Source organism: Oculina patagonica, chromosome 4, assembly GCF_052425735.1.
Source record: "Oculina patagonica isolate OP01 chromosome 4, crgOcupat, whole genome shotgun sequence".
Classification (NCBI taxonomy): domain Eukaryota; kingdom Metazoa; phylum Cnidaria; class Anthozoa; order Scleractinia; family Oculinidae; genus Oculina; species Oculina patagonica.
This window is the reverse complement of record NC_135761.1, coordinates 21,640,702-21,653,468: the sequence shown is the minus strand read 5'-3', so window position 1 is coordinate 21,653,468 and position 12,767 is coordinate 21,640,702. Positions and strand designations below refer to the sequence as shown.

At 40.0% G+C, this 12,767-nt stretch overlaps 1 protein-coding gene across 1 annotated transcript; it reads right to left on the bottom strand.

Moving 5' to 3' along the window:
* Positions 1-1,644: 1,644 nt before the first annotated feature.
* On the bottom strand, positions 1,645-11,520 carry LOC144649839 (uncharacterized). The gene is made up of 3 exons (XM_078509437.1): positions 11,461-11,520; positions 5,581-6,581; positions 1,645-5,254 (listed from the first exon to the last, which is right to left on the bottom strand). The coding sequence occupies exons 2-3, from the start codon at positions 6,197-6,199 to the stop codon at positions 1,968-1,970; spliced, it is 3,906 nt and encodes a 1,301-aa protein (XP_078365563.1). The 5' UTR covers positions 6,200-6,581; positions 11,461-11,520; the 3' UTR covers positions 1,645-1,967.
* Between the last annotated feature and the right edge of the window lie 1,247 nt (positions 11,521-12,767).

Below are 12,767 nucleotides of genomic sequence, written 5' to 3'. Positions count from 1 at the left end.
TGTTATAAAGCAGTTTCTTTTTGTTTCCCAATTACATATGAATTATAGATATTATAGTATAGCTTCGGTGTAGTTTTACGATCCTTCCCCCGGTCAACTTTTAGTCCGCAATAACATCCGGTTTTTTACCGTTCGAGTAATGAAGTGTTATATTTCGCATACATTATGTAAATTAACTAGCTGACCAATCAGCGCTCCTGTCCGGATTCTGGACAGATTTACGTCATCAGTATGGAATTTCTGGCCGTGAATCGCAGACGTCTCTCTTCGTGTTTCGCTCTTCGTTGCGGGACGCGAATGAGAGGCGGCTGTATTCGCAGGCTAGTCGCGATTGGTTTTGGTTTTACTCCTAATTGGCCGAGAAAGTGGCGCGAAATTTTTAAACCAATCACTAAGCGTAGTGAACGCAAATCCAATGCAAACGCAAAGTACTTTCGACACTCAAGTGAAAACCGCTCTATTTACTGAGCTATCACAAAAACTACCGCTATCACAAAAACTACCGCTTCGTCACCGATATTTACTGAGCTAGTTTGAAACTTTTGCCCTCCTTCTAAAATCTAAACTGTTAATCCTACTCTGAGCTATCCTTTTATAAATTTTAGACATAATAAAAAACAATCTCAATGCAAGTTATGGTATAGATTCATTGCTTCGTTTCTAAAATAACGCGTTTTAAAATTTGTGTTGCCCCAAATGAACGTTTTATGAACGACGGAACCTATTCAAAGTTTATATTTCAGTATTTACAAGTGATATCCAAAAAGCTTTGGGATGAAAGCTAATTATATTGAAGGTAGAATCTACTTCATTTCTTGTAAAATTCTATCGGTGCCCGAGAGATGGACACCAACATGACAACTGCCTTATACATGTAATGTAATTTTATCAATGATTAATTTCGTCATAACTAGGTTTAACCGGGTGTTACTAAACTGAGGATCAGCAGACCGCGGAACCCATAATTTTATGTAAAAAAAAAAACTAAAAAAATCCCTAACACTTTTCGAAAATTCGTTTACGAGACTAAAAATAACGTTAAAAAAATATATGTTTAGCATCCTTGTCACCAACATTTTTTTTATCGTAATCTTAAACGAATTTGCGAATAGTGTTATATTAGGGATTTTTAGGGTTTTTTTAGTTTCATTTTTTTTAAATTAAATTATGGGTTCCAGAGGTTCCGCCGTCTGCTGAATCCTCAGTCTAGCAACACCCGGTTTAACTTATAAAGCTATAATTTGAACTAAACGTTTCTTTTTGCCCGTTTAACTGGATAAGTTAACTTTCAGATGTTGTCCACGTAAACAAACAGTTTTAGCTTGTGCAACCTGTAAACCAATCGGCGTAATCACGCTGTTTATTTTGGCGACTAATTAGAGGCAAAACCAATTATGCATGATTGGCTTACGCACGTTTGGCGCTTTAGTTACATTCCGTTTTAGACCACAGCAACAAACTTCTAAAAAACCTCCCTTTTTGACGATTGGGAAACGTTTCAGAGCCCAGAAAGCATTATAATAATAATAATAATAATAATAATAATAATAATAATAAAGACTTTATTTAAAATGAGGGTAACACTAAATAGCAAAGCTAACAAACCTGTGGCCCTCCCTAAAAATTACACTAGAATATATAGCTTATTTCCAGACTTGTGGCTGCCTCGGATAGATCATACCGAATTGAGTACTCTTCCAAGTAACAGCTGAGGAACATATTACTGGGATCACTCAACGCAGTGTTCAAACGATCTTTCCGCTCTCTGTGCGTTTTTGAACAGACCTCCGTTAGTTGCTTGTTTTCCCATTTCAGACCAAGTGATATTCTTAGTTTACAGAATTGTTCCGGTTTTGCCCATCCAAAAATCACTCTTGAAATTTTTTTTTAAAAAAAAACAAGAGTTCTTAACAATATCATAATAAATGGTCTGAAATGCAGCAAAAAACGTCCTGAACAAATAAGGTCTATTGCTGAGACGCTGATTCGTATTTAATCAAGTAGCCTAAATAGGCGCGGTTTAGCAGCTCTGAAGTTACGGCGGCGTATGAATGCTTTTCCTTTTCTCGAATACTCAAAGCTTTCTTCAAAGATTCCATGGCACCGCTGAAGTCACCCATAGACATCTGCGCTTCACCAAGGCAGTGGTAGCTCAGTGCTGTGTCTAAGTGGTCACCAAGAAGTTTTGATCTCAACGCTGACGCCCTCCCAAGGGACCTGACAGCTCTTTTAAAATCACGCATCTTAAAACATATGAATCCAAAACATTGAAGGCTTTCAGCTGTATCCACGTGTTCACCTAATAGCTTCAATCTTATGTTCCTAGCTTCACGACAAGCATCAAGAGCTCCCTTGTAGTTCCCCATTTTAAGGTACACTACAGCTAGGCAATAGAATGAAGAGGCGGTATCTTCATGGTCACCAAGCAATGTGCTTGATAAATCGGCAGCTTTCTGACAATGTTCTCTAGCAGCCTGATACTCGCCCATCCTAAGATACACACATCCTGTTTCAGTAAGGCTTTGAACTGTACTGGGGTGATCACCTAAGTGTTTCTTTCTAAGCTGTAAGCCCTGTCGATGTGCATTAAGAGCTTCACTCAACTCACCCAGCTCAAGATGGTTCATCCCAAGTTCATGGTAAATAAAAGCGGTATCCGCGTGATCTTCAATCCCCAACGATTTCCTCAGATCCAATGCACTTTCCAATGCCTTGCCAGCATCACTGTTCCGATTCATTCTGGAATACACAGCTCCAATATTCTGTAGAAATGATACTTTGTCTTCGGAATCGCCCACGTACTCTTCTCTTATCTTTAGAGCCTGCTGATATGACTCAAGTGCTCCACTGTTGTCATCCATAAGCCAATAGCAAAAACCAAGCTGGTTGTAATTTGTTGCGATTTCAGCGAGGTTCACGCCACAAATCTTTTCCATTGTCTTAAGTTCGCTTTTAATTTCTTCGCAGATGGCTTTGAAATCGTTAGTGTGACCAAAAGTACCGCAATCGATTTTTTTTTGCATTTCCAAACAGTGCGCAAGTGATTTGATAGTCTCTCCGACCATGTTGTTGCCGTGCGTTCCATCCTTGTTTTCTTGTAAAAGTCGCCTTCTTATATTTAAAGCTTTCTTTAAACAATAGAAAGCTCCATCATGGTCTTTCAGTTCTTTCAGAGCTAAGCCGCAAAATAAGTAAGCATGAGCTGTGAATATGTCAGACCAGTTTCCTGGCGTCTTTTCAAGTTTGTCTGTTATTATTTGATAACCTTCCGCTGCTTCCTTAAAACAGCTCAAACTATATAGCACCTGGCAACAAGCCTCTAGTATCGAAACATCGACCGTTCCTTTGCCAGATAATGGAAGAAAAACTTTGTACAGTCCAACAAAATGACGGGTCATTAAAGATAGTTCAGTTTTCGCCTGCTTTCCAAACTCCAGCTTGCTGTAAAGCGCAAATAATGTTTTAGCCATAACTACAAAAAAGAAAACATCTCGCTCGACAATACTGGCGAAATCTGTCGGTTCATCAGCTGAAGAGCTGTCTTGTAAGAAGACATAGCGAACCACAGGACTCAACGATGTAGACTTACACTCGTTGTCGCAGAAAGTTTCAAACTTAGATGCGTTTTCCTTGTCACCTTTCTTTCTATAACAGACTGCAAGTGCATGACAGGAAAGTACCTTAAGAACTTTTTCGTCGCAGTTAATACTATTCAGACGATCTACAGAAGTTCTAAGAGACGACATGCCGTCGTCCATTTTTCCACATAGCAGCTGATGGACGCCAAGATAGCATAAATGCTTCGCTGGACAGCTATCAGTAGAATCACGAATACGAGCTATCAAGGACTCGTCCCAGCTTTGACGGTTTACGGTTAACCTTTCCAAGGAGCCAAACGACTTGGCAGCAAGCAAGTTGCATTCATCGTCGCGACGTTGACTTTTCTTTGCTTCTTCTACTGCGGTGCAGTAAACCCTGTCGAATAACTCCTTTTCATCGGACAGTACCACATAAAAAAATAACTCGGCCTTCGACAATACTTCTACAACTTTGGGGTAGAGTGCGTCATCCTGTGCTCCATCTAAAAGGGACAGCAGGATGCTCTCCCGTTGACCAAGAAAAACTTGAAATGCGTCAGTAGAATGACCCGTTAGAAATTTTTCATTAGCCACGCCAAAACTTGTGATCTGATAGTCGTAGAAACGACGTTGTGCTGCATGAAACATGGTTTGAATTGCCTGGTTAGCTATTCTTCTTTCGTCAATGAAGGATCGCAAAAGTGAATGAATTGTGAAGGATTCAACATCTTCACTGCAATCTATTAAAGATTTTCGTTTCAGCGATCTAATCACTTTCTTGGTCGGTCGAACTGTCTTCAAATCCAAAACAGCCGTAGCCTCTTTCACTCCAAAGCTGCTAGGAAAAACAGCCAGTGACACAAACGCATCTCTCTCTTGGGAATTAAGTCTTTCAAATGATTTGTTGATTATGGTTGTCAGTCGAGCATCATCGGAAAAATTTTCATTGTCCAAAACCTCAACAAGAGGCGAAACCTTCAGTTCTTCTAAGAGCCCAGTAATTGAAACATTTTCTTCCATCATGATGCTACACATCAATCGCATTGCCAAAGGAACTTGTCCACATACCTTTACTATGGAACTGCAGTCATCGTCTGAGACATAGGGCAATTGGGACTTCACTAAGCTGACAGAGGATACTCCATCCAGTACACCAACTCTTTCTTGATGGATGTAAAGCTTATGGCTCAGATAGTCTAGAGATTCACGAGTCGTGAGAAGAAGCTTGATTTGACTGCATTGGGCAAGAATCTCCTTCGTAAATCCGAGCACGTCTTCTTTCAGTTTGGAATCTCCAGATTCCAGTAAGTCGTCAGCATTATCCAAAATAAGGACAAACGGATACTCCAGTTGTTGTAAACTTTGGATGAGCCAATGAGAGGGTGAGACATAAAACGCCTGTGTAGCATCCGTAAATATACTTAAAAGCTTTGACACTAGATCATCTTTACTTTTCATCCCGCGAAGAGATGTAAAGTAGACTGGAATCTTCATCTCTTTCAAGTGATGGGCCACTTGAACAGCCACTGACGTCTTTCCAAATCCCGGTGGACCCCAGACATCAACCAGTCGAGTGTCTCCATTTGTTAAATGATTTAAGACTGCTAGGCACTCTTCCTGGCGACCAACAAAGTGCGGTATTTTATCTGGTATGCACGAGTCGGGAACGGATGGACCTTAAATCATAAAAGAAAATAGGTTAAACGATGCCGTCTGAAAGACAGCCCTGTGACAGTGAATACTTGTCAGTCGATCTTGCAACTTGCCTGTCACCACACACTGGTTTCAATGAATGAATGGGTCCCGAGGGTACGAGTCTCATCTATTTGGAAGAATTAACTATTTTTCCAAGACCACACAAGGTTTCTCAGGCGATAAAATTAAGCAAATAAGTATGTACTCTGAGTTCCATGAAACACCCGAAACAATTAGATGCTCACTTCGAGCACACATGCACGACGATCACGAGACTACTTCACCCAGACTACAAATTAAAGCTCACCTTTAGAGTTTTCCGCTTGCATTGCCATTTTTATGTCAACAACATCAGCCTTTAATTCCTTTACTTCAGACCCGACATCTTCCACTTGTGTCTTCACATCTGTTAGTTCCGTTTTCACATCTTCCACGTTAGCCCCAACATGTTCCACTTGTGACTTGACATCTGTTACGTCAGTTTTCACATCTTTCACGTCAGACCCGACATCTTCCACTTGTAACTCGATGTTGATAAGATGATCGTCGATCTGTTTAAATTTTATGGCAGCATCCTTTTCCCTTTTCAACTCGTCCTCAACTTGCTGAAGCCTTGCTGTGGGAAAGTCCCCTTCGCCCAGCTTTCCAATGTCATCAATCCTTGTGGTGTCTTGTCCAAGTGCAGTGAAGGCATCCTTTGCCAACAATATATAACGAACAAAGGTAGCCTTGTCGATCTTTTGGGTGCTGATTTGGTGGCAAAGCGTGTTTCGCAGCAAGCGAAGCTGATCCAACGCCAAGGCATACGTCTCAGCTGTGTTGCCAGTGGGGCTGATAACCGAGTGGTGAAATGTCCCGGTTGATAAACCACGTGGTCTCACATACAGCTTGTCCAACGTGCAAACACCTCCAGTCCCGTCTGGCATGGCAAAGGTTTGAGCAAAGAGAGTGGCTTTGAACAAAGCTGTACAGTTTCACTCCTTATAAGATTTATTCAGAGTTGGAACTTTCTTCACACCACCCTCTTTTGCAAGGAACAAGCTTTGAACCGTTACAGAGTCGTCCCATTTTGGGACGCCAGGTGGGGAAGCGACACGGTTGTCCCACATGAAGACAAAGGCCTTACGCAAGACGTCTGGGAATTCATCTATAACAACAGTAGAAAACTTGAAAAAGTTCAGTTGTTCAGGAGAAAATGTCATTGTCAGGCATTCGAATGTCTGCAAGATCCTTCAATAATGTTGGTAGCACGGTAAAATCCGAGTAGTCCTTCTTGAAACAGTCTAGTTGGACCAAACGTCAGACCATCTGCAAAGGAAACAGTGTTTTTCAAAATTTACTGCAGTGGCAAACTACAAAGTGATGCTGGAATAGGCTGACCTTTGCTATTGGATGTGGCGATGACGTGATTTTGAGTGTTGAGTGTAATTTGGAAGGACAAGTATAAGTAGTGTAATGTAAGAAAGTATTTTTTAGTAAAGTAACATTTGTTTTTTACGCTATAAAATAAAACGAATAAACGAAGAAAATTGTAACCACGATGAATTTAGGGAGCGGTCGTTAATTATTGGGGGGAGGGGCGACAAATTTGAGGGGACAGCTAAGATATGGGGAGGGCCACAAATTTTTGTCACCTGTTTTAACAAATAAACTTTTTAAATATTTTAGGCTACTTCAATCCACTATCCATCTCCTTCTTGGTAATGCCCCTTAACCAGCAAACAGCGCGTGTTTATCAAGCTGAATCTTATATATCTTGAACGTGACTCGTTGTGAAGATTTCTGGAGTGAGCCACGAGCTTCAAAATATGACTAGAATGGTTAACTCTTTCAACGCACAGTTTCTGTAATGAGAACCACTTTTTAACCATTTATGCTTCAAGTTCCCTGCGAGGAACATTTCTTTACTTATTTTACTAGCAAGTTAGCTGCTTTGACTATTTTACTAGCAAGCTAGCAATAGGCAAAAAAAGCTTAATAATTTCTGGTCTATCCGTTGGCGCTCAATTGGCTTATAAAGTAGTGACTTGTTAAATGGTCAAAGAGGCTTTAAACGTTTGATCACGGTTGTTTTTCATTGGTATAAATTGATTACTTCTTAGCATGTTTGACATTCGTAGATGCATTTCTAGTCATTTCAGAGACTCAAAATAAAAATTTTCCTCAGGACCCCCTAGCCTTGTTTGTGTTAAGGATCAACAGCTGTTTGGTTCAGGCTTCTCAAGCCTCGTGCATTGAGCGTGAGACTTGCGCAATCAGTTGCAAACTCACACTGTAATGATTATTTCTTGCATGATATTATTTTAATTCAAACAAACTATTTTGATCATATCTATTTATATCATGATACATCATTATTATTCGCCTCAAGGCCTGGCTAAACTAGGAAACATTGTTGCAGAAAGTTCCTTGTCATGTTTCCTAGGTGGCAAAATTAGCGGGAAGCAAGGAAAATGTTCTGCTGCCCGGGTGGCTAAACTAGGAAACAATGTTCCGGGAACAAACTGGCACGCCTGCGCATGAACTACTCAGCATTGTTTCCTGGGTGGCTAAACTGGGCAACATATGTTTCGGGAGCACAATTTGTGTCCGGGAAGCAAAAATGTTTTTGACTTGGGGCAAGCATTTTTTGTTTCCGTGAAGCAAAATTTGTTTCCGCAACATATGTTTCAGGCGTGGCTAAACTGGGAAACATTTGCGTCCGCAACAACAGAAAAATTGAGATTTTTAGAAACTTAGAAATACTACTTTAGGCATTATGGCAGAATATTTGTACTATTGTAGATGTAGTACAGTCACTTAAAAGGGATACTAATAGTTGGTGGTTTTGAGTTAATGATGTTAGGTATATAACAAAGTAGGGGGTTCTGGGGGAATGCTCCCCCAGGAAAATGTATATTTTTGGAACCTCAGAAACGCTGTTTTAGGCATTCTGATAGAATTTATGCAATATTATAGTTGCTGTTTAATAAATAATTTTACCATGACCCACCCCTACTGCAGTGCATTTTTTTCCTGACCACCCGTTTTGACATGTTGAAAAACAGTGACCCACCCTCATTTTTTCTTAGCCCCCACCCCCACCCCACCTGTACTTTATGACCGATCCCTTAGAAACACACTATTTTGCTACTTTTTTTCTCTTTTACCTGCTTCGAATAGCTTGGACAGCTGAAAGAGTTAAAACAGGAATCTGAGAAGCTTTTCTGAAAGGGCCATCATATTGCTACTCAGAATCGTAGAAAAGTGATTTAAGAGGATAAAAAACTGAAAATTTTGGGGGGGAACATACCCCCAGACCCCTCCTGAAAGCAGACAACTTCCCTAAGAACTAGTGAACTACTTTCAATGGTTTTCACCTTACTGTGTTTATTCTTTTATGTGCTCATTCAAAGGACAGAGGTGGGTGGGGGGGGGGATTTTTTGGTCTGATTTGAGGTGTGTTGCAAATTTCTGGGCTCCAATTTGGGAGAGGGTCACAATTTTTGAGCCCACTTTTTCAAAAATTTGCCAGCCCTCCCCCCAAGTAATTAATGACTGCTCCCTTAATTAGCATAGATTAATTTCTCCAATTTTATTCCTCTGCTCTTTAGGGACCGGTTATAAAGTAATGGGGGACATTGGCTTACCACTTCAGTCAGAATCTCCAAAAAATTTTCGAGATCGAAAGTTTAAGTCGGTGTCCAAATCCCTGAAATGCTCTTTTTACGCATTCGATTTTGATTATGAAAAATACGTCAAACACTCGAAACATTTTCAGACACCTTGAATTTGGTCAGACCATTCTCGTACCTCGAGTCTTCATTCCTTCTCTGGTTAAAGGGAACAAAGACCCTGGGTAGAAGGATGTGGTCAGACATACTCCACTGCACAGTGTAAGACCATGGAGATGGAGGGTTCGATTCCTGTCAGGATCTCTGCTACTTTCTCTTTAGGGACTGGTCATCATTAAGTACAGCTGGGGCCGTGGGCTATGAATTTTTTCGTTTTAAGTACTGATTTTCAGTGGCCCACCCCCAAATTATTTGGCAAAATTGGGGCAGCCCACTCCTGTAGTGGCACAGAAAAACCTACTGCTCCCCCCTCCCCCGAGATCAACAGTTTGAATCACATCAGTGTTAGAATCCTGAACTGCTATTTTTAGAAATTCTGGTAGAATTTTTGTACTGTTGTAAATGTACATAGTCCCTGCAGTTTAAAGGGATCTACCAATAGTTGGTGGTTTTGAGTTAATTATGTTTGTACAAAGCAAAGTCAGGAGCCCCCCTTGCATCAGGAGCACGGTCAAAAGCCCGGTAAGCCTGGCAAAGCCCGGCCTGGCCGGGCTTTCCGGCCTTTATGCCACGCTTGCCAGGAAAAAATTTAAATTTAGATTTAAGAAACTCAGAATACTATTTTTGGCATTTTGTTAGAATATTTGTACCACTGAAGATGTAGTCTCTGCAGTTTAAAGAGATAACAATAGTTGGTGGTTTTTTCGAGTTTATGATGTTTGGTACATGGAAATTAGGGGGTCTGGGGGAATGTTCCCCGGGAAAATTAAGATTTTTAGCACCTCAGAAATCCTGTTTTAGGCATCCTAATTAAATGTTTGCTTTTATAGTTGCTGTTTCATGAATTATTTCTCCTGAGCCACCCTATTTGACATGTTGAAAAATAGTGGCCCACCTCCAAATATCAAGTGCGCAGTAACAATAGGAGGCACCGTCCTTAAACAGCTAGCTATATAGACTGGGCTGTCAAAGGATCAGATTGCACCCTCACCCTGTGAGGGTGAGGGTGTCGAATGGTAAATTCACAACTTTGCAAGATGGCAAAACTGATATCTTTTCTGCGAGCCCGAGACATTTTTGCCTTATAAAAAGAAATGAAGACTCCGAGGAAGCGTCCCAGAAATATTTGAGACGACGAGATGGCTGAAATATGGCTTGAAAATTATGCGAGACATACTTTTTTGAGGGACTGTTCACCACCGCTTAAAAATAAATCAAAAATCAAAATAACTGTTCTGTAAGCTGTCGGCATGTGAGGCATAGGTAGTATGCATGCTGGTATGAAAACAAATCAGAAATCTCTTTTGTTCTTCCTCATTAGCATTTAACGATTCTCATTTATAGCATGTAAGAATCGAGGTTTGTGAAATCGCTCTATTGTAAAACCGTAATTGCTTTGACATCTTCAAGCCATTTTTGTAAATACACTCGGCTTACGTCATTCACAAAACTATCTCTTCGCTTGGCCAGACCATGTGTCAGGCAATGTTGAAAATCTATAAATCTCTTACCAATGAAAACTTTATGAACATATTTTGGTCTTTATTTAGCTTGTTTAGATTTAACTATAATATTTCTAATAATCTTAACTGCTGAAATGACGCCAGTCTTTGATTTAGCAGAAATCTGAACGGCAACAACGTAAGCTTCGGATTATGAGACTATATCGCGTGACAATTGAACAATTGCGATGCTAACAAATCGCGTGACGTTTTTGGTGAATTTTTATATGGGCACAATTGCGGTAATTTGTTTGGAAGCGCGTTTAAAACGTTCAAGAAGTTCTTGTTTTATTGCCATTAACTTTGCTCTTCGTGATTGATGGTTCCATTACGTTCTGGAAACTTCGAGCGTGAGAGGGATTTCCCCGAATGAAAGTGAAAGCGGAAGAGAAACTCGACATGTTGACGGGAAATTACTGTAAGAAATCTGTGAGTTTCAGGAACACAAGCCCTGCAAAATAAAGTTGCTTTAACTTCCTTTAGAGTTTCTTTAAAAATCGCAGAATGGGTAATAGTACTACAATTGAGTTTCACACTGAAACATATGTAAACATTTGATATTTACGAAATATTGAGCAATCGGATGCAAAGCGAAGAACAGGCGATTCGTAAAGATTCCGAAGCGCCTGGTTTAAAAAGCCGTTCTGTCTTCATTGTCTTTATTTTCTTATGTTCAATATATTAGAACTTTTTTTCATCAAAGAATAAGCGAACAAAATAAACAGAACAACGAAAATTATTCAGCGAAACCTAAATAGGTACCGGACATAAATTTAGTCTATTTCAACAGGTACGTTCTGGCTCCTCTAGCGACTTAAATAATGTTGTATAATTGTAAATGAATAAGCTTTAATTCGGAAGTAGCATTCCAAAGAAAAAGGCTACAAAATAGACTTATAGTGCTTTACTTACCAATGTATTTTGTAGCTTCCTCCTTCAGTTAATTTCGTTGCTGCATGCCGTGCGTGATCGTGATCGTCGCGTGACTAGAATCCTCTGAAGTCATCCCCAGACCTCTCACCACCATCGGGGCGAAGAAGGAAGGCCTTGGCGGATTGTGCTAGTATAATTTTTGACATAATTGGAGCAAAAACGCATAATTTGTTAACCAAGCAATGCCATGGCATTATTAGCAAATTTATGCACTTTTTGGAGCAAAGATTCGAAAATTAAGTAAATATGGTGTATTTTATACAGGAATAAATAAAATTTAGGTACTGAAGTATGTTCTTGCAATGCGTGTTTTAGCTACGCTAAAAGTAGTACTGACAGCGGACGGCCGTGACAAACTGTCATAAACACACGAATAAATTAACCACAACAGTATATTTGAAAAACATCATAATTTGGTGTCGTTATTGCGCGCCTCTATGTGCAGAGTCTACGTCATTTTGTGAGCATAATTTCGGAAATCTGGAGCATACTTTGAGAATTCTGGCATAATTTTGGCATAATTTGCAAATTTCGAGCGCTGCTAGTAGCACAATATGCCACTTTTAGGAGCTCAATCCGCCAATGCCTAGAAGAAGGAATTTCAGTTCTCTTTTTTATAGGGACTATTTACATGGAAAAAGGATGATCCTAGTGTTGGTATCATCCTCTTTCCATGTACCGGAAATGATCTAATAAACGTCCACTCTCAAATAACGGCTTCGTATCTAATAAACGTCTCCACTGAAGTGCAAAGTTTGTATTAGACGCCCCTCTTTAATAAACGTCCCGTGTCTTATAGACACCCCCTCCAAGAATAATCTAAAAAACCAAGGAAATGCTCCATAGAGTAAAATCACGCAATTAAGTTAGTTTTTTTGCTTGACTCGTACATCGAAGAGGCCAACAACGCCAACATGGTTGACCCTGATGACGATAAAAACGTCAATATCGAACTATGAACAACATGTCTAGGTTTTAACGCCCCGGGCGTTTAGAAATTGTAATTTTTTTAAAAAAATAGAGGGCCACAGGTTTCTCAGAATTTCTGTTACGTGCTACCCTCTTTAAATTAAGTTATCTATCTATCTATCTTGTCTATCTTTGCATTAGCGCAGATTAGATTGGTCTCCTACACACCAACTCTGTTTTTGACTACTCCACTAGAAAACTACCCATCCTATTTGTTTGTTGACGTTGTTACTGTTAAATTGAAATAAACGCCTCTCTTTAATAAACGCCTCATATCTATTTAACGCCTCCTCTAGGACCCCAAAACGGTAAATGAG